This window comes from Crinia signifera, chromosome 4 (genome assembly GCF_055691185.1).
Source record: "Crinia signifera chromosome 4, ASM5569118v1, whole genome shotgun sequence".
Classification (NCBI taxonomy): domain Eukaryota; kingdom Metazoa; phylum Chordata; class Amphibia; order Anura; family Myobatrachidae; genus Crinia; species Crinia signifera.
The window spans coordinates 205,114,270-205,141,910 of NC_139220.1; the positions used below are offsets into that span (position 1 = coordinate 205,114,270).

The window sequence follows — 27,641 nt, forward strand, 5'->3', positions numbered from 1 at the left end:
TGTTTTATATGGTATTCATTTACAGCTTTCCACTTGCAATTGAAAATTAAAATCATGCTCCGTATTAAACGCCTGTGAGTAAGGGATATTTAATCACACTCATTTCCTGTGCTGACCTTTTCGGTTGCATCCGCTTAAATCGGGGCCAGGTCGGGGTGCAAACTTTTTTGGTTGCATCCGCTTAAATCTGGGAAAATACCAGGGGACAGGTCGCCCCCGGTGGCGATCAGATTCTGGTTCCCGGCAACCAGATTTTTTTTGCAGGGAGGGAGGTAGAAGAATCTGGTCGTGGGAAGGTCAGCAGCAGCGTGCGTAGCGGTGCCTGACCCTCCGTCTCCCCTCCATACTGACCAGCGGCAGTGCAGGCATTGGCACCCGACCTCCTCCCTCCTGCTGGAAGTCAGCTGCAGTGCAGGCACCAGTGCCTGACCCCCCCCCTCTTAACTAGCCCGCAGCATCGCAGGCACCGCCCTTCCCCCACCTCACTCTCTCCCCCTCCTGCTAAACAGCAGTGCACGACCCCCCTCCTCGCTCAGTTTGAGGACTGGAAGGAGTTTTACAAGTTCCATCTTGGAAGGTATCAGCAGGGAGAAGCGGTGACCTATGCCGGGGATCAGACATGGTGGGCGGTGCTGGGAAGAACAGAGCAGTGGTGGCAGGCGGTGCAGGAGATATTGAAGCAGCAGTGGCTAACACTGGGTAGTTGGAGAGCCTGCCATCTGTGAATGGGAGGCCCGCTGGTAAGAAGGACGCCTAAGTCCTCTCACCACCTGTTGTCACCTAGCCCTCATCTGTGTATTACCATGTACACTATTTAGTCACTCTAACCTTCCACGCACATTTTATTTGTAGTACCTGAGCATGATTGACTTGCTGGAGTCTGTGGATTACATGGTCAGGAATGCTCCATACCGGAAGTACAAACCACTTGTATCGCTGAAAGACGACTGCAGCATGTGGTAAGTTGTAAACTCTTCCATCCACTTTCCTATAACACAGCTCTGTTTATAACCATTTGGACCTGGTACTTCTCAATTCTTAATTATTTAGAGACATGACTTTGATGGTCAAAATATAGCCCAAACTAGCCTCATTCCGGATATTGGGAGTTTTGCATAGAGATGAATAGACTTTTAGCCCTAGTTACAATAGTACATTTATGTAGCTTTCACATCACACTTTTAAAACGGTATATTGCCGTTTTTTTGCCTTTTAAAACGTTTAAGGCTGCAGTGTGAAAGTGTCATAGTTGAAATACCATTTAAAGTTAACTGGTATTTCAACACGTTTAAATAGCAGAGTCCTACCCGTTTTAAAGCCAATTCAGAGCCGTTTTTTGTGCTGTCTGAATGGCATTGAAATGGTATTTAGTAAAAAATAAAGGTTAGAGCACTGTGATAGGCTGTCCCTTGTCTTGTGTCCCTTTCCTGAACCAGGAAATAAGCTGTGGGTAGAAACGTGTTCAGAGGTTAAACGGCTTGACTGGTGATGTGAATTGTACTTAAACGGTATTTTTAAATGGTAATCTGCTGCAATATGAACACTAGACCCGTTTAAAATACCATTTAAAATTACAGTTTTTTCAAAACGTTTCAAAATGTTTTATGTGATGTGAAAGCTACATTAAGATAACTATTAAAATGAACCACTTAACTCTCGATTTTATACTCTTATTACCTTTACAGACATCTAAATATACATTTATTGCCTCAATTATTGCTAAAACAAATGTATAAACCGTTTTCTTTGATTTGCTACATTGTGGGATCAGTGCTAATGACAAATAATGCCTATGGGGTCCCTGGAGCCCTTCCTATTCCCTGCTCTGTCAGAGGGTGAGGTATTGTGCTGGTTCTACTGCAATATCAGTAATCTAGGTCTTGTTACGTTGCTTTATAAAATGTTCTGGCTTCAGGTGGAAGTATGCCATTGCTAGCATCTTGGAAGTCCATGTGAGAAGAAGAACACGTTCATGGTCTTGGAAAAACATAGCACAACACAGGGAAAATCTAAAAGCCTACAAGATCGCTTATAAAACTAAACTCACCCAGACAAAGGCTCCTGAGGAAACCCTAAAGCACCTACAGGTACTAAGGTTTTCCTAGCCTTATAATGTGCCTGCTGATCACTAAGCATATTTTTTTGTCAGGGTTACATTGTCAAGTTCTCGGAGTCCAGGTGATTTGAATTGTGTATGTGTGTATGTATGTATGTATGTATAGATGTATGTGTGTATAGATGTATGTATGTATAGATGTAAGTATGCAGAAGGCAAGATACTGGTGATTCAGTAGCCTAATCAATGAGTGGTTTGACAGCAAATGCTATGGACACTGTTGGTTTGTGTATTACAAATACACTTTTAGAGATACTATACTGAAATAGTATTGCTGCTTTAGTTTTACAATTTATTATTATTATTAATACATTTTTTGTACTTCTAGGTCATGGAAAAACAACTTGATGTATTTAATATAGTCCTAGCCAGACAGCAAGCTCAAGCAGAGGTAATGCATTTCATCTGTTGACATATATGCTTATCATATTGTGGGGCAGATGTATTAGGATTGGAAAAGTGATCAAGTGGAAGGTCATAACGCACCAGCCAATCAGCTCTTAACTGTCAACTTAAAGGATAGGTTTGAAATATGACAGGGCCTTATAGGCTGCTGTGTTATCACGCTCCACTTTATCACATATCCAGGCTTTATACATCTGCCCCTGTGTGACTGTATGGAAAGATGTCTTTCATTATAAATAAAATTGTAACATTGACCATACAGGCGGACATGCTGGAGAAAAACCTATGGTAGGAACACCGATAAACACATGCAGATCCCAACATCATGGTCCTAGGGGAGGAGTGATTCATAGTGGGGGTGTGGCCAAGTATGCAAAATTGGCATTTTAACAATCTTTAATTTTAAAATATACAGTAATTCTATCAGACACATTTATGGACTAGAGATCACACTTGCTGCCTAAGTTATATTAGTGTGTCCATGATGGGTTTATTTGGCCTACTTACATTGTGCAGATGTATTAAGCCTAGAGAAGTTATAGGGTGCCAGGCAGTCAGCTCTTAACTGTCATTTTTGAAACCCAGCCTGTAAAATGACAGCAAGTAGCTGATTGGCACCTTGCTTGGTACGCCTGTTGGGATGAAAATGACTAGGAACTCATGGATGTGTAAGGGGTTTGCCTGTAGCTTTAGTATACTGTAACTTCCACATTTAATATCTTCAATTAGTTGCCTTTCTATCCAGCGTAACCTATTTAGCACATAACTTATAGCCCAAGTCCACCTACAGTTAATGCAGATTTCTGGTCGGACCTTAGCATGCATGAAAAGAAATCCACGTTACTTGCCCTGATTGGGGCCGTCTCAAAAATGTAAAGCCTTAACGCCAGGAATTCTGTAGGGTAAAGTGTGAGGAAAAGGGGCGATAATGGGTAGCCCGGAACTAAAAGCCTGAGGCTACTTAGTGTGCTAAATTACTTTCTGTGATGGACTGTACTAAACCTTTCTGCTATGTCCATAGTCCTGCAAAAGATAAAGCACTGTGTTAATAAAATTATTTCATATTACAGTTACAAAAGTGCACACAGTGAATGCTACCACTTCACTCCTCGAATAAGATTGGCTAAGATGCACAAAGCACAATTGGTTCTGTGTTTTTATAATATGAATATATATATATATATGTCTGAAGTTTCCATATATGTCATGATTTTAAATTATTATTTTTATACCCTAGGTGGTAAGGTCAGGCCAGAAGCTCTTGGCTAAAAAGTCCTCACGGAGTGGGGAGAAGAAAAGTGGAGGCTGGTTTGGAGGGTTCTGGGGAAAGAAAGAAACCTCTAAAAAGGAAGACACCGATGAGCTTTCAGTTCCTGAAAGTAATTTTTTATTATTATTCCTATTGTTGTAGTTGTTAAAGGAGTTAATTAGCCTCCGTTACTGTGAGGAGTGCTGATTATACATTGGAAAAGGGAACATCCATCTCAATATGGGGAAAATTTTAGTTGCCACATGGATCCTAGTCATCTAAAGCGTTGCACAACCTGAAGTTTTTAAGTAGAAATTAGTTTATTTTTTGGGAATCTTACTCTATGGATAAATCTCATTTTTGTATAACTATATTCCAGTATACTGTACTAGATTGTTGAATTAGTACTTGAATAATATTGCATACTATTGTACGTTAATCTTAAGGGGTTACATTTCCCCAATATACTTTCCAAAACATAATTAAGATATTTTTCTCTTTACAGTAGGGGTGCATATTTTTCAGTGGTTTTGTAAGTAACTAATACGACTACATTACATTGTTTTGCAGGCTGCGAGTTTTAGCTCTGCGTACAAAATGTACTTAATTGTTCTAGACAGAGCGCCAGCAGCATTAAACACACAATAAACATACTGGGTACACAGAAGTCTTGTTCAGATGGTATGGTGCACGTGCACTTTCCATCCATTTTTGTTGGTAAATGAATATTATAAATACGTCATTGAATTAATTGAGTGGTGTATTACCCACTAGGCACGTGCCCAGGGAGGGACACTTGCTGTGGGAGGCAGCGGAGCGTGTGTGCCATGCTATACTGATGGCTAGGTTAGTGAGGGGCTGCCAATGGTCAGTACATTGTGGTGGTGGAGGCGAAGTGAGGTTGTTGCTGCATTGGCCTCAACATGAAAGGGACAAGGTTGGGAGTAGGGTGAAAAATGTTTTGCCTAGGGGTGGTCTGACCCCTAAATTTGCCTCTGTAAAAAAATAGTCCTGCCATCTGAAAATATATTATGTGCTACAATGTGTTTCAGAAATTGATGACCTCATGACCCCAGAAGAAAAGAAGAAGCTGTTTACTGCTATAGGTTACAGTGAAAGCTCTCACAACCTCAGTTTGCCTAAAACAGTAAGGGAATTTTTAAATGTTTTTACATTTTGACATTTGTAGTGCTAATACTGCAATGTGTATTAATGCAAGGAGCTGTACTCTATTTACGTTAATATTGAAATGATTAACAAAACATAATGACATTTTAAATTAGTCATATTAGAATAGCAATAATGTTGCCTCCTTTTTTTTTTTTATAAGTTTTTATTGATAAAAAAAAAAAAAAAGATTGAGTATCCCTTATTGGAAATGCTTGGGACCACAAGCATTTTGGATAAGGAATTATTCCGATTTCAGAATATATATATATATTTTAACATACTTATCTGGTCCACGGAGTTCCCTGGAGTCCACGGCAGCCATTAAATTACCTCCTCAGCAGCATCCTGGGGACCAGGGATGCCGCTAAAGAGGAGTACGATGGCCACTGGGGACACCAGGGGACGAGGTGAGTATAAATAAAGGTGTGGGGTAAATATCCGGATAAGGGATACCCAATCTCTAAATGTTGTGGTACTATACAAAAAAAAAAAAAGCCTATGGGATAGAAAGTCTGGTATGCAGGAATTGCTGATTGACTGGTATAAATATAGACAGGACATAGTTGAAAAAAATGAAGCTAAACCAAGTTGCCTTTTGTAATGTATTACATTGCATTTTATAGTCATACACGTATTCTGTAAATAAGAGTAGATACCTAGGGGTATATTAAAGTAGAGTCCAATCATTCCGACAAGCCCTATTAAGTGAGCGGCCAAATCAGACTGTCGGATTTGAGCCCAATTCCTTTTGGCCTAATTCAGTCAGAAACTGCCAACTTTCTGACAAGATGGCAGTTTTGACTCTAATTGAATTTACCCCATAGGGGAAAATTTACATTAAAGCGGGAATCATATACAAGGCACATCCAGAGTGTGTCTCCATTGTCTGACAATTTTCCACATCTCTGACTTCTCTTACCCTATTACATTTACACCATACAGTTTAGAGGTCCATGCAAGGAACTATGACAAGTTTCAGTGGAAGACTTTAGTATAGGTCCAGTTATCATCCAGTGTAAAGCACTGCAGATAACTTTGGTAAAGACATGTTTAATGGGATGCAAGGGACTGGTTGGGAATTAACTTCTTTTTTTCTATTCTTTGATTTCTAGTACGTTGCTAACATTCTGAGTTTCAAGCTTGTTAGCACATCTATAACCATCAGAGAAGATGTAACGGCACCAGAGACATTGAAAGTTCAGATAATTGATCTCAGCACTAAAGTCTTCCAGAGACCTGGAGCCCAGGCTATAAAGTCAGTTTTTATTGAAATGTGTTCATTTTGATTGTTTTACGTACTAACAGGGGCAGTGGGATTTTGCATGTTTGCGAGAAAAAAATGAAATAATTCAATAGAAATCCCAATACGCTCATAGTTCTGTAGTTTCATCTTGTCGGGGTGCTGCTGCGTATTACCACTGTGTGGCTATTCAAAAACGGTTTCAGAGACAGTGCACTCACCACATTACGTTTGCTAAGAATTCTATTAATCCTCAAAGTGACTGCATGATACCAACGTTTCGGTCGTGGCACGGACCTTAGTCATGGACCAGTTCACCATACAACTCCCAGCCAGCAGTTCGGACTGTTGTCCATGACAGGACAGAAACGTCTGTATCATGCAGTCACTTTGAGGATTAAAAGAGTAATCTTGCAAACCTGGTGCTGGTTACAAAATACTGGGGACCCTTACTCTTTTTGGAACCAGGGTTGGTCTAAGAGCGTGGTGCTGGTTTTGTAAATATGGGGGGGGACCATCAACCACCCCCTCCCTTCCCTTGTATTTGGGAAACCAGGACTGGCTCAATGAGCCTGGGGCTGGTAATGCTCGCTAGGGGGACCCCACGCCTTCTTTTTTTGGTTCATTTTTTATTTTTACACACTTTTTTTGGACAAAACTATACACAGATCCCAGTGATCTGTGCATGGTTCTGTGAAACTCCCCAGCCTAGACCTGGTCTATTTATTTAATTATTTATTGCGATTTTTGGTAATGTTTACGGTGCAATTTAAAAATTAACACCATATTACATTTGCAATTTTGATATTTTCTATTAAAAGGAAAAAAAGTTGATGTGATTTTTGAATGTGCAGTTTTTTGTTTTTTTTGGTTATGGCAAAACGTGATTTTCCCTGCAAATTGCATACTATACTCCATGTGCGATTTTTGGTAAACGTCTGATTTTAGCTTTTTTTGACAATAAAAACTGCACCCTATTACATTTCACCCTTTATCTCTAAATTTCTTAAAGGTAATGAATGTAAGATTATCTATACTTGGGATAATTAGTTTCCATTTGACTGCACTGTATTTATGCTTAAGCTAGGTACACCCTGCAAAAATCTGCTGATCTTGTGGCAATCTGATATAATATATAGACCTATCATGTCATAGCGCACACAGTACAATTTGCTATACAATAAATGTAACTACACTGGATCATACATCCCATCTGATATAAAGCACAAAGTGGAGTGGTCGCATTACCTTGATTGCATGACACATCGTGTTCTGTCTACACAGCTTAACTCCTCCAAAGCATGTTGGAGACAATATGGTCATTCTGTCACTTAAACATGTAAAGTAAGTGACCATCTTCACACCACAGATGGAAAGCGATTTTCTGATCCCATCTTCACTTTTGCAGTTGTACTTATGCCAAACCCTTCTCAATAGTTTCTGCTGCCCCTTTTCAGTAAACAATATTTCTTCTTCCTCTTTCTACAAAACTGTCTTGACCATAGAGGAGGTTAGTGAGGGTCAAGGTGTCCGCATTTAATAATTTAACCTTTTCTAAGCTCCACCCCTACAACCCATTCCACAGTGTTTAATTAAGTGCTGAAGGAATAAGTCAGCACTAGATTAGCTAGTATACTTTTGTTCATGTTATTTTTTTGTCGTTACTTTCTCCTTTTTTATTTATTTTCATTTGTTTTTATCATTGTATTAACAAAAATAGCCCCTGGCCCTGCTTATGCTCTGCTAAACTGTTTGCCTTAACCCCTTTCAACTGCACAACACTTTTGTTGGTAAGCTGCTCAATCAGAGGTGTGTCACTCAGGTGCCAAAAGGGAGGGGTAATTCTGGCTAGGAAAAAAACATATTGTATCCCAATTGCACACTTAGTGAAACATAACTACATAATAATCAGATAATACAGAGATCTTGGTTGCATATATCTGCAGATATAGGGCTAAGCCCCCAGGCCATACGTCAAGGCATCTCTGTCACTGGGGGTCCCTAATACTGGGTATGGGTCTGGGGTGTGGGCCCCCAACATGCCGACACAGGCTGAGTACTCCACACAAATGAAAATTAGTAGGGGTTAATAAGAAGCACATAAGTGCTATGTAGGGAAGTGAAGGTGTGATTAAAATACAAAATATATACAATGTGATAGGAAAAAATAAGTGTTAATAAAGTGTTAGGGTGTGCTAACCTGGAGCAGACCAGCTCTACCAACACAGGGAGCACCACACTCCCAAACCCATCCCATTAGCAGTAACATATATGTCTGGGCTTAATACCTTTACCCCTTTCACACTGACAAATATTTCCTGGCCTGGGTTACTGCACATGAACGCGCATCAACCCGGTAAATGAGTCTGTGTAAAAGGGTCTCGGTACATTATCCGGGGTCCAGCGTTCCGGGATTTCAACCTAGGTCTTAACCAGGGTTGGGCCCGGAACACTCGCGACCCTGTCCCGTTCACTGCACTGTAAAGGCGCCGCTGGGATGCTGTCATCTCCCAGCACCGCCCCCGCCTCCAGATGACGTCACCCGCCCGGCATTTTGCCGGGTTTGGCAGCCAGTGCGAAAGAGCTTGCAAGCTGTCTCACACCCAGGATTTTGTACCCGGCATGCCACCCGGCTTGCAATTGCTTGTGAATGTGAAAGGGGTATGTATGGTGCCTTTAGCCTTTTATCTCACTGTGACTATGGTGGAGCTGCAATTTTTTTTTATTCAGGACGTCCTGAATGCTGCTCCTACTAACCATTGCTATTCTGTACATTATACTTTATGCATCTGGTATTCAAATTATGCATTTTCATTTGTATTTGCTGTATCTTTACATTTATGCTGTTGAGTTATTGTAATATACTGATGCAAGAAAAAAGCATATAAATAATTTTTGGATGATTGTGAGATTTCTGCACCATAATTCTTTTGTTTAAATTACAGAGTTGAAGCCAAGTTGGACCACTGGTATGTAACTGGTCTCAAACAGCAAAATATGGTTCCATCTCTTGTAAGCACTATTGGTTCTGGCGAGTCATCATCCCTCTTGAAAATCCTTTTTGAGATTAATCCTGAAAACAGCACTGCAGATCAACTCCTATTAGTGCAGTCCCAGCCTGTGGAGATTATTTATGATGCCGTAAGTTATTAATAACTTTTTTTTTTTGTCTTCAATAATAATAGTAAATGTGAGGCCAAGTACTAAGGACTTATTACTCGTTATTGCTGATTTGTATGTGTGCTGGTGGATATGGAAGACTTCATGCATAAAACTGGGAAATTACAAGTAGCTCTAATAAATACAGGCATTATGACCACAAAGGTAGGGAGTCCTTTATTCGTAAGAGATTACTACAGTGTGAAAAGAACAGAGCTGGGACAAGAGAAGTGAATGTGGCTCAGTGTGGAGATTGGAACAACAACTGGAATATTGTAGTGTGAATGGGGTGGGCTTTAGTAAAGAGCTGCAGTGCGTGTTTTGGGAATGGGTCAAGTGTCTGGAATTTGCAGAATGGCTGCTAGCTTGTAGCGTGTCCAGAGTCTTGCCGTGGTAGGAGGACATACAGATTTGTTTAAAAATGTTATAGATTGTACTTGTTCAATAATGAAATTATTGAATTAGAATTGTGAAGTGACCTAGGAAAATCCTACAGAATGTTTCTGAAATTGATCTTTCCCCTAATACACAATAGTACCCTGTCTAAAATATTCACCCTGGATTTTGGCAAATAACATTTTCTCTTATTTGGTCTTGAGATCTCTGGTCTTGGTGGACGTATTTTAAATGTTTTTTTGGTTTTTATCTGCTGCCAACAGCCTCTTATAGGGAACCCAATTATTAGCTTCAAATAAAGGTATTCAGATATAACCACACTCATCTATGGGTACTCCAATAGATGAGCATGGCAGTTGCTCCACTAGTAAATAGTACAGTGCAGCGAGTGGAAATTTGAAGCACCATCGCCATTCACCGACTGTCTTTACCTTTGTACAGCATGCCAAGCTTAGCTCAATAGGGGTGGGTCCCCTCGTGGCTCATAGTCTTGGCTTGCCACCATGTTATACAATAATTGTTACGTAGTCTCATTCAGCCCCAGGGACTCGGTGGGGAAATGTATGCCAATCTTAGATATGTAATGGATGGCTAAGCACAGCAAATATATCAAGATGAATTAGCCACTGTGCAGCATACAAAATGGTGGTGGACGAGACTACTAGACTGATAGGGTGAAATGTCATAGGGTGAGAGAATCAGAAATTGAGTGAAGTTTTTTCAAAGTTGCAATCTTTTACACTGCAAAATCAAACTGGTTTTGAGTGAAATTATAAAAGTGTCCTAGTGTCAGAGCCCGAACCAGAGAGGATTTGTTACACTATATGGGTGTCTGTCGACATACATACAAAAAACATGGACATTTTGGCAACCTTTTCCTGTCAACCATTCTTATTAGTGTTCCCACCAGGCTGTTTTAGCGGGGCGCTGCGCCCTGCCCTATTTTTAAAGGGCAAAATGCGCCCTGCCCCTCCAGCAGGGCCCCCTAAAAGAGCCTGCTTCCTGTCTTGCTGGTGTGCCCGGGGAAGCTCCAGGCATCGCAATCTCAGCTGTGCTAGGCTTCCCCGGCAGCTTAGGGACTTCGGCGGGGCCAGGTCCGCCTCCCTTTCACGACGGTGGTGGCCCAGGCACGCCCCCCCCCCTTCAGGGACACGGCGGTCCGCCCCCATTGTGCTGCCCCCATGCAGCGGCGCCCTGCCCCCAAAAAATCCTAGAGGGAACACTACTTATGTTGACCTTTTCACTATGTTGAACCTTTTACATGTGTTGACAAATTGCCTGTCAACCCTTAGTTTTCGATCTCCTATTGACATTCAACCTAATAATCCACACAAAAAACATTAGACTTTAGAGTCATCCTTCATAGATCTTAATTCCCTGTTTCCCAATATGATAATATTACCTGCAGCCATGTGTTGTCCCTTGCTGCTCTCTCTGCTGTTTGAATTAGTGACTACATAGCTGAGAAGGAAATATATATTAAATAAGGTTTTAGGCCATAATCAACCACAGCATAAAATACAATTTTTGTTACCCGGTTAACCATTATGAGGGCAAGTAGCCACAGGAGGACATCAAATTGTCCCCCTAATTGCATTCCACACCTGGTAATCCTGTGCAAGAGAATGGGAGTTCCAAAATGCTAAATTATGAGTCAATAATATTTTACAGTAAAATTAATACAACTAGAATTAGTTGACATACTTTGTGACATTTTCGGAATGCTCCCTTCTCAGCAGATTTCCCTACCAGAAGAAAGTGTGGTACCTGAAGGCAAGTCTACATAAAATATATACAAATTTGACTAGCCAGATGCTCTACTATATAAGTGTAATGGGTTATGGGGATTTGATGATCTTATATTTCCTAATGTATTTTTATGGTAGGTTACCATCAACGCAGTTGCAGAATTTTTCCAGACACGTAAAGGAATGGATTTAGAACAGTTAACATCTGCTACATTAATGAAACTGGAAGAGATCAAAGAGAAGACCACTACAGGTAAACCATTTGTTACTGAGCTAGCCAGCATCCTGTACACTGCGCAGGTGTCACCTATTCCTAATGGTGCCCACACACTGTACGATTATCACTTGCTATTTGATCTATTTAGTTAAAATCACATAGACTCTAGTTCAAATTGCTCTGTGTTTATTTTCCGATGGAATACGCGCTCCCGCTTAGACAATATCGCAAGGCAAAATAGTATGTGCATGCAGGTATTTTTGAACTAAATGGCATGTACCCTGTAATTGACTATTAGGTATAGTTCAATCTGGTGTAGTTCAAATTGAATGTGGTTCAAATTGCACAGTGTGTGTATGCTTCTACCCCTGTATCTCTGCCTTCAACCCTTAGTTGTGGCCCTTCCCCACAACATACCTGAATATGAGTTTTAGATTGATTTATTAAAGAAAACTTTAAAGGGGATACCAGGTGGGTTGAGATGGTGGGGCATCCTGATTGTGTCTCTCTTTTCTGCAATCCCTTACTTATTGTGGCATCCCTGATGCCAATCTGTTCACTGTGGTAAAGAATGATTCACTGAAAGAGGTCACCTTCCTCGGTCACTATAGACAGTAGTTCATTGTCCGTGCTCATTGCTTTATTGAACTCCTAAACATGCATTACCAGGTTTAACAAGCAGTCTTGCACTGCAACCCACCGATATCCAGCTCTGTAGAGTTTTAATGAACATTTTTTAATCTTTTGATATTAATGGTTTTCCCTTCATGCTGACCTCACTAGAGACAGACATGTGAAACATTACTTGGTAAAACATTAGTTGAGCGATCATGCTCACTGAAGCTCCGGCAACATGCACCCCCAGGAATTACCAATTTTTTGTTCTCATTTTTTTGTCTTCTAGCCATGCTTACATTGGGGCAGATGTGTTAAGCCTTAACAAGAGATAAATGCCATGGTGATAAAGGGGCATATGTATTAAGCCTTAACAAGAGATAAAAGCAAGGGTGATAAAGGGGCAGATGTATGATGTGTCGATATGGGGGAGAAGGGTATCAGCGCACGTTATGTGCACTGATACCGCTTCTCCCCCATGTATGAAGCGGCCAGGATGCGGTAATGGACAGGCGCGCTATGCGCCCCTGTCCATATCGGCGCTGCTATAAAAATGATAGCAGGCCGAATGTATGAACGGTCAGCATCGCTGACCGTTCCGCACGAAGCCGGGTTTGGCTTCGCCAGCATCAGGCTGGCAAAGCCCTATCTAAACAGCAGGGACAGCGCTGTCCCTGCTGTTAGGTCTGGGCTGCGCTGGGGATCTCGCTTGAAAAGCGAGATCCCGCGCATGCCCAGTGCGGCCGGCCGGGGTACAGGAGATAGCGCATCAGTATTAACTGATGCGCTATCTCCAGAAAGGGACATCGCCGAAGGGGGGAGTTAACGCTCCCCCGCTTCGGCAGACAAGACTTTTTTTCAAACACAGCCTGTAACATGGCAGTTAGCAGGTGATTGGCTGGACATTTATCTCTCTGCATCACCCTTGCATTTATCTCTTGTTAATGCTTAATACTGTACATCTGCCCCAATGTTCTTTTAACATGCTGGTATGGCATTGCCTATTTAATGTATTGGCCACACTAGTAGTCAGCTTGGTGTTACTAATTGAAACAGATGTGACAATATTATTTGGCTACTGCATACTGTATAGACAATAAAATGGAAACATTTGGGTTAATTAGCAACTTGTAATTAATTTGCATTATGTTAATTTCCCATACATTAACGTAACTATGGCAGTGATAGAATGATGAGAAGCTCTTTTAGTTTAGGCAACTTTTATTGTAGGTGTCGTACAGTTGTTTTTTAAATACGTTGCAGCATAAGACAAGTAGTAAAATATAAAATACTAGCATTTTTCTTTGTGTCTTTGCTCACGTGGATGTCTGTTCCTGTATTTCCTTTTCTGCTTCTCTCCCTGATGTCACATTGACATAATACATACCGGAGTTTCTTTGTAGGTCCTAAAGCTATACAATAGTTAAAACACAATCCAAATCCATTCAGCAGTTTTTGCGTGATGTTGGAACAAACAGAAGCATTTCAGATTTGTTTTTCTATGAACAAACCAAACCCGTACAGTTTTGCCATATGTATAGATTAATGCGGATTTCTCCTTGAAACACTTCAGTGTGCAAGAATAAATCTTGCCTCTGGGGTTTACCTGCAGGGTTCAGGTGGATAATTTGAAAGCTCCCTTTATCTCCGATGAGACTTTGCAGTTTTATTTTCAATGATTATTAAATGAAACCTTTTTTTCTCTTGAGTTTTCTATAACTTTTCTATGAAAAGTTATGTACAAGATGTGTATTATGGACCTGCAATAACCACTTCTACCTAATTTTGTTTTGATTTCTGAAGGACTCTCTCACATTATTGAAACTCGGAAAGCACTTGACTTACGGATAAATCTTCAGCCATCTTACTTGTTGCTTCCAAAGTCTGGCTTCTATCACAACAAGACTGATCTCATCATTGTAGATTTTGGTAGCTTTCAGGTAAGGTTAACGGTTTTGTGTGTGTGTTTCTAATTTAGTTAATATTTTTGCCAGAGAGAGTGAGTGCGGTTTCAAATGTCAGCATTTGATAAAAATAACATAATTCCTTTCTTCAACAATGACGCATACTCAGTGGTGGCACATATGAATTAAATAACCTTCCCACTGCCCTAAAAATAGAATATGGCAGGTGACAAATTTAGAATACTCTTACCTTGTTTATCGTGGTGTCTCTCATGCCCTTGATGTCTTTAGGTTATGGGAGCACAAAATCCATGTATTGCTATTTTTGGATTTGGAGTGTTTTGAAGGCAATGTGTGCTGGTCTTCAATACGGATGCAAGAAAATATTTTATTACAGGATAGAGGGGTAAATGACATCTTAATATCTTATTTTATTTGTATTATACTTTAGCTATTCCACAATACTGTTCAATGCTCAGTGCATTGTGGGTTGTTCTCTTTAGCTATAGCCGCTGTTGGCAGGTTCAGATAATCTCTGGCATACAGGCATTGTAGAATCACTTTATTTTGTATTTCTAGCTGACTGCAGCAGTTGTAGTTTTCGGGTCATAGATCATGTCTGGTGCTATAAGAATTTAAATCCATCAATAAAGTGTTCAGGAAACAATAGCCTAAATATATAACCAAATTAAAGTCTCCCTAGTGGTGTAATGGGAATTGTGTGACCTCTACAGTATATCTCTCCCCCCCCCCCCCCCCCCCCCATATCTAATAGTCTAGTCCAGAGGAGGGTCTATAATCTAATGATTCCTGCTAAATTCATATGAATTCAGGTTACACTGTGTAGCCCAGAAGTCTGCAGTAGCTGGAATGATTTCTGGCCAAGTCCCGGTTACAGTTTATGTGGAGCTTGGATCGATGTTTATACTTTTAAATAATGATTATTATTGTTTTTATGGTACTTGTTTCCTAGCACGGCCACAATCTTGTGGATCGTGTACCTTTTAAGTTAAGGTACACGATCCACACGATGGACCCGATTTCCTTTGAAATCAGGTCCATTTTGCCGGCTAAGGCACAATATCGGGGGCATCGCGTCGGTCGGGACCATTAACATTGGTCCCGACGCGACCAACGCGATGCCCCCGATTTTTCCATAGGCTTCAATGTTAAAAAATATTTTAACATTGAAATCGTGAGGATCGTGTCGGGAAAGGTAAAATATCGGGGGCATCGCGTCGGTCGGGACCATTAACATTGGTCCCGACGCGACCGACGCGATGCCCCCGATTTTTCCATAGGCTTCAATGTTAAAATATTTTTTAACATTGAAATCGTGAGAAAATGTGAAAAATGTGAAATGGGCCAATATGACCCATTTCACATTATAGATGTCCCCGTCATCACCCCACGATAGACGCCAACCCGAAGCGTGGCGAGCGCAGCGAGCCCGCGAGGGGCGGCGGTGCGCGTCCTCCGACCTTTTCATTCCCCTACTATCCACGTCGGCGTGGAGTTGAGAATAGAATAGTGTGGCGAGCGCAGCGAGCCACCGAGCCCGAAGCGTGGCGAGCGGACGCGTATAACTTCACAGGTATACGCGTCCCCTCGCGGGGCTCGCTGCGCTCGCCACGCTTCGGGCTCGGTGGCTCGCTGCGCTCGCCACACTATTCTATTCTCAACTCCACGCCGACGTGGATAGTAGGGGAATGAAAAGGTCGGAGGACGCGCACCGCCGCCCCTCGCGGGCTCGCTGCGCTCGCCACGCTTCGGGTTGGCGTCTATCGCAGGGTTGCCGACCCTCCCGGAATTTCCGGGAGTCTCCCGAAAATCGGGACCCCCTCCCGGCCCCCCGGAAGGGTGGGCAACCCTCCCGGATTCAGGGGGGACCCCCGCTGTCCCCCGGATCGCGGCATTAAAATGCCGCAATCCTCGGGGCTCAGAGGAGGGGGCGGAGCTAAAACGACACAATCGCGTCATTTTAGCCCCGCCCCCTCCACGGAAATCTGTTAATTCCTTGTTTTACCAGCATGGGGCGGGGCTTAGTGATGTCACTCGTAAGCCCCGCCCCCTGAGCGGCTGGTGAAACTCTCCTCTCCGGGCTTCTCCCGGAGAGGAGAATCTTAAAGTCGGCAACCCTGGTCTATCGTGGGGTGGGGTTTACGCCGTTAAATTTGGGGGGGTTGGGAATATTTTACATTGAATCCAATGTAAAATCGGGTCCCAGGGACCCGATTTACATTTCATTCAATCAAAAAATCGGGTCGGTCGCGTCGATCGCATCGCATGCGACCAAATCGCATGCGATGCGATCGACGCGATTTTTCCGACACGACCACCCCGATGTAAATCGGTGTGGCCGTGCTAGGAAACAAGTACCGTTTTTATTAATATGGTTCCGCAACGGTTTTGCAGCACCTGACAATACATAAATAAGCAAAAAAACTATTTATGACAAGCCCATGGTAAATAAAGACAGTTGCATCAGGAGACAGGACACTGCTGCATTTATTAGGGTAGCACACCTGTATATATTCTAATGGCCCCCATACACTATGGCCCTTATTCATATCTGATCGCAGTAAAAATTTGTTCTCAAAATGGGCAAAATCATATGGTGGTGGGGCAGATGTAACATGTGCAGAGAGAGAGTAAAGGCCCCCAAACACTCGGGCGAGAGACTGGGGTCGCGGCGGGAGAGTAGAAAGAAATCCTATTCAAAAGGCTGGGTGGCCGCTGATTGGCTGGGAACTCAGGATGGTTTCTATTCTCCCGCTCGCCGTGGGGACCGCAGAGTAGCAGGAGAATAGAATCCATCCTATTCAAAAGACTGGCCGGCCGCTGATTGGCTGAGTTCCCAGCCAATCAGCGGCCGCCCAGTCTTTTGAATATGATTTCTTTCTATTCTCCCGCCGCGCCCCCGGTCTCTGCTCTGCATCTGCTGTCCCCGCTCCCTGCCTGCCGCTACATCTCGTGCCGCTCCCCCCGGACCGGTCCCCACTCCCAGCCTGCTCCTGCTGCTCCCCCAGATGGTTGCACATTATTTATCTTATGTGCAGACCGTCCGACATCCGGATCTGATTCGATGCGCACGGGACCGCGCATCGGATCAGATCAGATGTCATACCCTACGCAATTTGTCCAATTTCACCCGATTTCTCGGCCCAATCCTCCAGAATCGGGTGAAATCGGGGCCAAATTGCGTTGTGTATGGGGGCCTTTAGATATGTGAGCGTTTTTGTTTCTGTGCAGGGTAAATACTGGACGCATTATTTTTACACTGCAATTTAAATTTCAGTTTCAACACACCCCGCCCAAATGTAACTCTCTCTGCACATGTTACATCTGCCCCAGCTGCAGTGCACATGGTTTTGCCCATGTTGTGATGAACAGCCCTCATAGTCTCTAAGTAACCTATTAAAATCTATTCAAGTAAAGCTAATACCAACATGCATTTACTGGAATAATTAACTTCATATATGGTTTACTGGTACTTTTATATTAAATGTTTCCAAAGTATATGTTTCATTCCCTACACATTAATAATCAGACATCTGATAGCAGGCTTTTACGTGATATCTCTGCGTCAGTGTTTAAATTATTTCATTTCAGTCCTGTCCTAAGCCTGCCAAAAGCATTCTGAAGAGTAAAATCTTTGCATCTTAGTATTTTGTAGACCTTGTTCTTTACATTGTTATCCAACCATGCAATTTACAGTAGCAGTCATTAACTGCTTTGGTTCTGCAAATTTTTATAAGAGTTCACTTTTCATGTACTTTTTTTGTGGGGGCTGTATTTTGCAAAATATAACTTAGTCCTAGTTTATTTTGCAAATATATGACCACTGCTTTATCTGTCAAGTTTTGGTAGCCAGTCGTAGTGACTCCTTTTTTATTGCTTCCCTGTCCCTCCTCAATCAGTGGAGTTTGACAGAGTGACTAACGTGCCCTCATACACCACGTGTCACGAGACACCTTGCCCTGTGTGACCTTGTTAGTGATAGGCAAATTTTTTACACTTTCTGGCTGAAATGTGTGTTCATCACAATGTGATGCATCTAGGGTTCACCAGGACATGTTGCTGAGTAGTTTGATGTGATGCACTTGTAGATCTGTGTGCGACTGAGTCTGCACACAAAGCACAAGGGAACTTAACCTTGAAATAAACGGCAGGCGCTTCATGATGGCACTTCAAAAATATGCAAGTGTCACATCAAATGAATCGTGCAGTCTCCTGCTGTATCCTAGTATAGCGACTAGGATGCATTTTCAGGTGAAAATATTGCCCAGCACTGGCGTTACATGGGACATGGTGCTTCTACGGGGGCTGTTTGGCACAACTGTAGCAGTAGCATTTCTGCTACAAATCCTTTTCATTACTTTCTTTGTCAAATAAGCATGGTCTCTATGGGGACAGAAAGAGGATGTTAAAGGCTGCAAAGCAGTTGCCAAATACATTGTTTGGCTGCCACACACAGCCTGCTACACAGCTTTATGGTATGTCATGTGAAGTTAGAAAGCGAAGAATGGATGGAGGGGGGGGGGGGGGGGGGTGGCTGGGGGTTGCACAGTAAAATACAGATTTCAGAGGAATATGCAAAATAAAACCACACCATATAGTTCAATGGATTTGCTGTGGTACATAACACTTTCTTCCTCAAAATCTATGAAATCCATCCAAAGCCTGATTCACATATCCAAAGAATGATGTGAAACCATGTGTGAGAAGTAAGTGCATCACTAACCAGTTTTTTTTCTGGTCTTCCAGCTCAGCAGCATTAATCAAGGTTTTCACCCAACTGCTGGATCTTCATCCCTAGAGGAACTGATGGATAAGGCGTATGATAAGTTTCATGTTCAGATCAAAAAAGTACAAATGCTGTTTGGAAGACCAGGTACTGGAGAAACACATGTTTATTATGTTGTGTTATTTAAGTTTTCCTTTATTACAAGTATGGGCACAGAATCTGGGTGGGTGAAACCTTACACACCAGAAACAAAGCACTTGTGCCAAGAAATTTTCCCCATCTCTTTCCCCAAGCATCCTTTCTCTTTACTCCCTCTCTCTCTCTCTGACAGTTTCTCTCTCTCTCTCTCTCTCTCTCTCTCTCTCTCGTTCTCTACCTGATGCGCTCTCTAACTTAATCTTTAACCTCTTTCTCTCCCTGACACATCGCCTGTGCTGGTTTAAAAAATACAGGGAACCCCTATTTAATTTGGTCCATGATTTTTTTAAACCTGGACTGGCTCTTTGAGCCTGGGGCTTGTTATGGCCGTGGGAGGGGTGACCCAACGCTGTTTAAAAATAAATCTATATATCTATATTGTGGAAAACGAAATTGCACCTCTACGCCAGTAAGGTATTACGATCGCCCTCTACGCAATTCAAGTACGCCATTTGCGTCTTAGTAGCTTAAACGTAACTACCAAGGACGGACGTGAAACATTAATGGTTAATTCTTATGATAATGGTTATTCTTATGATATGTCCCCTCTTGTTTCTTTCTATGTGTGTGAAACCCCCTGAGTAAATCCAGACCTAGTTTTGATTTAACTTGTTACAATTGCCGTCAACAGTTGCAAGGTCAGTATAGTGAAACAATCACTATACATGACCATAGAGATATCTAGCCTATGTTATCTAATGAACCAATGTGAAAAAGAGACAAAGGACTATAATTCCAGTTAGCACAAGTTCTCAGCGCCCCCCCCTCATCTCGAGAACAAAGAACAAGCATGCTCTGACGAGACTCCCGCTGCACCCAGATGTGATCTAATCAGAACACATTCCCAGGATCCTGGGGGATCCCTATCCGTTCGTGGTCTCTGCTTCTTCTGATGGTAATTGTTATCCTTATATGTGTTAGTTGTTACATGTTAACCATACCTGCATTTGCACTCTTTGTAATAATGTTTCCTTTTCATGTATAAGCTGTACTGCATAAGCCTATAGTTTATATTGTTTGTTATCTTGTAATCACCGGTGTCCACTTGTGTGGACTACAATATATATGACACATTTTCCAGGCGTATTTGGCTTTAGCCTGCACGGATCTGACTGATCCATTCAGGCTAAAGCCAAATACGCCTGGAAAATGAGGTGTATTTTCCAGGTGTATTTTACCGGCAATTAGCGGCCGTATCCCGCTAATTGCTGGCGGTATTTTTAATACGGCCATTTAGTTAGGAATCACCATTGTTTTGAATGGTGATTCCTATTCATATTCCGTCGATGGTGTATGCATTCATATTTGTAAATATGAATATGAATGTTCCATGAATACGAGTTGTTATATTTTTGGCATAGTACGTACCAAAAATACGAATACGCCTAAAATATTAGTATTTTTTAATACACATTTTTTAAACGTATTTGCCTTACTAAATTTCTCCCAATATGTTTTCAATCCTGTATTTTTCCTTTCACCTGGCTACAGGAGAAGACTGGAAGACAGCACGAGGCCTGGACTCTTCCTCTCTTCACATCTTGCAGCCTCTTGATATTGATGTGCAATTGGAGAAGGCCATGGTTGAACGAGACAGCCGAATGCCTAGGTATAGAATCTGGAACCCTGTACATCCTTATTATTACCATCATTTCAAATACTTCTGCAAGTACTACAAACTTTATTATAGTTATATTTTTGGAGTTCTTGCAAGCTTATGAAATGTGTGAGCATTTTTTGATATGTAATATGTCTATATGCATTACTATCTTTATATTCATTAATTTATTTATTTTTTGTACTGCCTGGTTTTTTTTCGAGTTTCTGCCTGTATGTATCTCACTCACATGTCTCCTGTAGGTTTAAGGTGTCTGGTGAGTTGCCACTATTACGTATGAAGATATCCGACCGTAAAATACAGGCAGTATTTGAACTTGTTAATAGCATTCCCCTACCTGAGCAGCACGCCAACACCCCAACTACGAAGGTCAAAATGGTGAGTTTGTCTAAAGAGAAGTGTGTCTTCCCTCCAGGATGGTGACACATGGACTTTTTTGTTCTCGTGTGTGTTGAAATCATTTCCACACATGGCAAATGTTGTGAACACCACGTCAGCATTGATGAGCTGCATGAATACTGCACTTAGCGTGCATAATGTGTATAGGTATTCATGTGATGGTAAATGTGTGGAGGAGGATTAAGCATGTATAGAGTGCTTTGGGCTAATCTGCGTGGGCTCACAAAGCAGCACTTATCTCTAGCATTTCACACTTCATTAAACCTGAGATTACGTAAAGTGTAGTAACAATCTTCTCTTTCTGCTTGTCCAGATTCATACAAGTCATATTTTAGCTGAAAGGCCTGAAAAAATCCTTAAACGGGAGATTGGAAAGTCACTACTATTGGAGGCAGAGTCTTCTGGTGAGCAGTGGATAAGCACATGACGTGTTTGTACATTCTGTTCATGTTAGGAAACAGCTGTACTAATACTTTATATGGTCATTCATCCTTTTTATGTTTCTTAAGGAACTTCAAGGCATTAATACGATTTACAGTTCTGCATATGCATGTGTTATGAAATGACATTAATTCTGTTAATGCTAATAATAATGTAAACGTAAACACACGTAGTAGAAATAAAAGTAATACCACAGATCAGAATAAAAAACAATTAAGTTTTTTTTTTTTTTGTGGACAAAATATTTACATATATGTCCTCAATACACCTTAACTGCAGTCATGCCTATCCTTCCCTCTTGGCACATCATGTTCCATGGGAGTTTTCTACCATTAAGCATCTTTTTTGGTTTAAGCTAGAACTGAGTCCCATAGCAACATTTTGAAGTGGCCTGTGGATCTGACTCAGACATGGGGCCTTATTTTGGTTCATTCTTTCTGACAAAATCCTTCTTAGATGGGCAAAACCATGTGCACTGCAGGTGGGGCAGGTGTTACTTGTGCAGAGAGAATTGGATTTGGGTGGGGTTTTACTTCAAAGTGAGATCTATATTGCAGTGTAAAAATAAAGCAGGCAGTATTTTCCCTGCACAGAAACAAAATAACTCACCCAAATCTAATTCTCTCTGCACATGTTACATCTGCCCCCCTGCAGTGCACATGGTTTTGTCCATCTAAGAAGGATTTTGTCAGAAAGAATGAACCAAAATAAGGCCCATGGACACTAAAGCAGCTGCAAGTGCGATTTTCTCTGATACGTGGCTGCTGATATAATCAAACGAAGCCATTCTGAAATTAAGACTCCTTCCAGTGCTACTGCAACTCATTGACAATTGCGTAAGCATTTTGCATATGTAGCCTATACATAAAAATAGGAAAGATCAAATAATCGAGTAGGGCTATAGCTATGCAAACTGCACGTGGCAATAGTCACACAATGTGCTATTTTTAAGTACACTAGGGCTCTTCACTGATATCAGATACAGCTCCTAAAATGGCCATGACATGTCTGCGTTTTAACAACTGCTCCCCACTGACACGGTTACTACCCCTAGACGGTCACTTCCTGTCAATCGCTGTGCTATTTTATCGTTATTGTGTGCAGCTATGCAGCGGCACCTTGATGAGTGCACAATGCAACAGCTGCTCATTTTTTTGCTACATGATCGTGTCCTGGTTTATTATCTGGACAATACTGTAGTAATGCTGTGTGTCAGGCATGGCCAAACTATGGCCCTCCAGCTGTTGTGAAACTACAAGTCCCATCATGCAATGCCCCATTTTTGGTATTAAGGAATGCTTAAACTGTGGCAAGGCATTATGGGATGTGTAGTTTCATAACAGCTGGAGTGCCACTGTTTAGACGTGCCTGCTGTAGGTCATGGTTTGTCACATTGTAGGACTGCCAAAACACATTATACAACACAATATGCCCAATTCACTTTATGACATACAGATATGTCCTCCTATCTTTGCTGCAGTCCTGGTACACAGCTCCTCTTAGTTACTTAGAAAGCCCTGAAACGCCCTGTTGACCCTTTTTCACATGTCAGGCCTTTACATTCCTGAGTATAACCAAGATAGCACAGGCAGAGAGGTTAGGCACAGTCTCACATACTGTAATTGACCTTCTGTGTGAGAACTGACTGCTTTGGTAGCATATGAAGATGTTCCCCATCCAGGTGGGAGCAATGTACCTACCTGTGATTTCAGTTTTTAGTACTAGTGAGGGACAGGACAGATACTCCAGTTGATGCACACTGTGCTGGGTCTATACTGCTTATTCCACGCTAGTATCTGTTAAGCCCTTTCCTTGGGTAATATTTACTCACTTTTGTTTTGTCAAAGTCTCCAACATCTGTTACATTAAGCAGTAGTTTAAACCGATAATACAAATGAGTGCTAGTAATTAGATCCAAATATACCCCCCAGTCAAATTAAATTTACTGTATGCCTCCTTTCTAGTTTTGAACTGAACCACCAGGAAGTGTTTGCCAAATTAAAAAAGGGACATTTGAGTTGTAATTTCTATAGAAGCTACGGCACCACTATACAAAAATGGTGCATCTACTGTAGGTACATTCACTGTCCGTAGACTTACTGGTTGGTGTCTTTGTTCCGCACAGGAAATACTCTTAAGGTTCTTATTTACTTCATTTAGATTCTGATGAAGAGTTCTTTGACACAAGAGATGATGCATCATCAGTTGTAAAAACCAAACCCATCCAGAAAGAAACTTCAGTGAAAGATGAAGCTGGGTCAGCAGTAGATGGAAACTTTGAGGAACTGACTGATCTTCAGCTGAAGTTTGAAGTAAAAGAAGTACGTTGGTCATTTGGTATACATAGATACTTTATAATACATTGACCATGTCCTTTATTGGTGTATTTGATTGGTTTTCTCATCATGACATTTTATTTCACTAGGTTACATTAGAATTAACTAAACAACAAGAGAAGCAGGAGACTACCATCCTGGTCTTAAGTATACTGCAATTGGGGACTGAAGCTTGTGTTAACACGTATGATCTCAACGCTGTATCGTACTTGAAGAAGATTACTCTGGATTACTATGATATTCTAGGTAGAACACAGAATTAATGTATTCTTTTTACAAATCTATTTTATGGACACGAGATAATTTTTTTCCATTGAGAAAAAAATAGATACAGTAATAAGTTTTAAACAACAAAGTAATAAATGCAAACTTAATGGCACATGTAGTAAGCCATGGAGAGTGAGAACGCGGAGAGAGCTAAAGTATTAACCAGTGAGTTCAACACATCCATGTTAGAGGTTCTGTTTGAAAAAAATATTTAGGAGCTGATTGGTACTTATCTACTGTATCTCCAATTGATCACTTTCCTTGGCTTAGTACATCTGTTCCAAATTACCAACCAACCATCCAGCTGTTTTAGCTGGTTCTGTATTTATATCTACTCTCCAAGGCTTAGTACATTTCCTTCATGTTTTGTCAAAAAAAAAAAAGAGTTAATCTTGAGTCTCTATTTATTTTCCATTGTTAATCTAACTACTGTTTGGTCACTATCTAATGTAAGATTCAATCAAAAAAGGGATTACTCTTTAAATCATATGTTTCTTTATAACCTCATCCATGCTGTAGTTGAACCCATGTAACCACATTTATTGTGGACTGGATTTAGTACGTATTTTAGGTTGTGTCTGACAGAGTAGTGTCAAGGGTCGACTCCTTCAAATTCCTAGGAACAAAGATTTCCTGTGACCTCAAATGGGGTCCCAACATCATTACAACTGTCAAGAAGGCTCAGCAGCGGTTGTTCTTCCTGAGGCAACTCAAGAAATTCAACATCCCGCAGGAGCTGCTGCTCATCTTCTACACTGCCATAGTAGAGTCTGTCCTTTGCTCCTCGATCACAATCTGGTTCGGAGGAGCAAACGAGAATGACAGACGAAAGTTGCAAAGAGTGGTGAGGATGGCAGAAAAGATCATTGGGGCGGAGCTCCCCACTGTCCAAGAACTATACCTAGCCAGGGTCAATAAGCGTGCAGGAAAGATCTTGGCGGACAAGCTACACCCTGGCCACAACCTGTTTGAACCCCTTCCGTCAGGCAGACGTTTTAGGTCCATCCCAGCAAAGACGACAAGAACTACAAAAGGCTTCCCAATAGCTGTCCACCAACTAAACCGTATTGAACATACCAAATACTAACTCGAACTTTTCTAGATACATGTGAAATGTATGTGATGTATGTTTATGCCTCTCTTCCCACCCCCTTTGTGTTCCCTGATTGATGCTGCACTGTTACCACAAAAAATTCCAAGCATACGCAAGTATACCTGGCCAATAAAGATGATTCTGATAATGTCAATGTATTAATCATGTTGATGATCCACATGTAAAACACTGATGAAAGGTCAACTTGGTCCTAAGGTTGACCATCTGCTTATTACAGTTTACAGTACAGTAAACCTAACCTAACCCTATTGTTGACAATTTCACTATGTGGACATGGCATATATGAATATGTATGATAAAAAGATACCGGCGCTTATCTGCCACTCAACCAAATAATACTCGGAGAGCTGCTTAACAAGAGGGGACAGTCCAGCCCCTTATGGAAAAGAGAAAGCAAGAAAGAAGTGGGAGCACTGTTAGTAATTAGTAATTAGATTGATCATTATCACCATTATACCAATTAAGCAATACAATCATAACAATCTGTAGTCAATAAGAGTACAATAGAACGAGCATTAAATATAAGGAAATTCATATGTGCCGTGTAAACATTGGTGTTTATCTTTTTGGGAAATTAATAGAGTAATAATAGTAGTAATAGTTCTCTTAACCTTTTGAATGCCAAGCAAACCTTTTTATTCATCATACTGATCTGTATTGTTTACCTTATACAGAAAATATAATCTTTTTTTTTTACATAACATTTTTTATTTGAACTTCTATGACAAATGTGAGAAACACTGGCACTAAAATGGTTAATGTGCTGCTCACAGATGTTAATGTAAAGAGAAAATACCATTGGATGTATAATAGAATCTGACATTTATAATCAAGCCAAGTACAAATAGTAGTTTCAAGCTTGTATTCGCATAGATTTAATAAAGCCAGTGTAATCCAAACTGACTTAAAAGTGGTCCCGTTAGACATGGGTATTATAGGTGTTGAGATGGAAATGTATATTGAAATATCCAACGGTATTCCACAGATGATGCCAAATAGAGAGTTTTCTTTCCCACCAGTGCTTGATATCTGTGAGCCATGCTGTGGGAGCTGTATTTGGGTGGGAGTCAAAGTCTTTGCTACACTGTGTGGTGTGGCTGCAGATGATACCACTTGCTTTGAGTCCACTGTCTCCATGATCGGCCACTCCCTAGTTATAATCACTCTCATAGTAATAATGGTATGATTGGTGATCTGTAAGCAATGTTGGTGATGTGATGTGTCTAAATCATAATAGAGCACAGCTAGCATTTTTTTCTTTTGAAGATGCACAGAGAATCTATTGTAGTCCCTAAGAATGCCGGCCCTAAGACCATGGTTTTTTCATCAGAAGGGTTTTCCAATGATTCACACCAATATCATTGTACTCTTTTATTGACTACAGATTGTTTTAACATTATTGCATTATTGGAATTTGATATTTTAAGGAATCTAATTATCTTTACTCAAACAGTGCTTTCACATATTTCTTGCATCCCCATCATGGAAGATCTTGCTGGGTGCACACATCGTTCTGTTTACCTGGCTTTTAGAGCAGTTCCCATTCTACTAGACTGATACAGTTGGAGCCCCTGTCAACTTTGTTCCTTAGGTCGTGGCTCATCATGGCTAGCCATGGCTATCCTATTGTTCTCAGCAGCAATAAAATACATACAGTAGAACAATACAGTAGGGGATTAGCATAGTAATCATATTACTCAATCCAATTAACAGACTAAATGAGGAAGGCTCCATCTGTATGTGCTTTCAGGGATCGCTCACATCCATTCTCTGATAAAATCTGTAAAAAATCAGGCAATTATGTGTTTATATAATTGTGACATTTTAGGGCCTAATGGTTGGAACAAAACCAAAGTGCACAAAATAAACTAAAGGCCCCCACACACTAGAGCAATTTTTTTGGTCGATTGTCCGATTTCCGAGTGATCGTCCCATATATCGACCGAGGTTTTTTTTATCGCTAATCGGCTGGTTATTGCCGATTATTGTTAAAAATCAGCCGATATATCGGACGATCGGTCGGAAATCGGACAATCGGACAAAAAATCGTTCTAGTGTGTGGGGGCCTTTAGGACATTTCTGTAGCTTTTAATTGAAAGGCAATCATTTGTGATGTGATGTGTGTGAAACACCAATAATGTTTAAATAAATGATATAAGTACATAATATGTTTACTAAATCAAAATACTGAGCAATGGACCCAACATCCGTTTTTTAACAGGTCCCCGCAAACCACCTCTACATTTAATCAACTCCTCAGATAAACCTGGACTGGACCTTCTAAAAGTGGAATATATTAAGG

General features: G+C 41.2%; 1 protein-coding gene across 6 annotated transcripts in view; it reads left to right on the plus strand.

Moving 5' to 3' along the window:
- VPS13C (vacuolar protein sorting 13 homolog C) overlaps window positions 1-27,641 on the plus strand; it is a 270,747-nt gene that overhangs the window by 90,635 nt on the left and 152,471 nt on the right. For all 6 annotated transcript variants that reach the window (XR_014473471.1, XM_083183522.1, XM_083183524.1 and 3 more), the window contains 16 exons: window positions 853-959; window positions 1,916-2,087; window positions 2,445-2,507; window positions 3,759-3,900; window positions 4,823-4,917; window positions 6,053-6,195; window positions 9,126-9,321; window positions 11,622-11,736; window positions 14,119-14,255; window positions 18,987-19,113; window positions 20,656-20,773; window positions 21,025-21,160; window positions 21,495-21,585; window positions 23,783-23,943; window positions 24,048-24,204; window positions 27,561-27,640. Coding sequence is in view for 5 of the 6 variants with exons in the window: in XM_083183522.1 (XP_083039648.1) it covers window positions 853-959; window positions 1,916-2,087; window positions 2,445-2,507; window positions 3,759-3,900; window positions 4,823-4,917; window positions 6,053-6,195; window positions 9,126-9,321; window positions 11,622-11,736; window positions 14,119-14,255; window positions 18,987-19,113; window positions 20,656-20,773; window positions 21,025-21,160; window positions 21,495-21,585; window positions 23,783-23,943; window positions 24,048-24,204; window positions 27,561-27,640 (2,040 nt within the window). In the remaining variant the exon portion in view is untranslated. The remainder of the gene's footprint in view (window positions 1-852; window positions 960-1,915; window positions 2,088-2,444; window positions 2,508-3,758; window positions 3,901-4,822; window positions 4,918-6,052; window positions 6,196-9,125; window positions 9,322-11,621; window positions 11,737-14,118; window positions 14,256-18,986; window positions 19,114-20,655; window positions 20,774-21,024; window positions 21,161-21,494; window positions 21,586-23,782; window positions 23,944-24,047; window positions 24,205-27,560; window position 27,641) is intronic.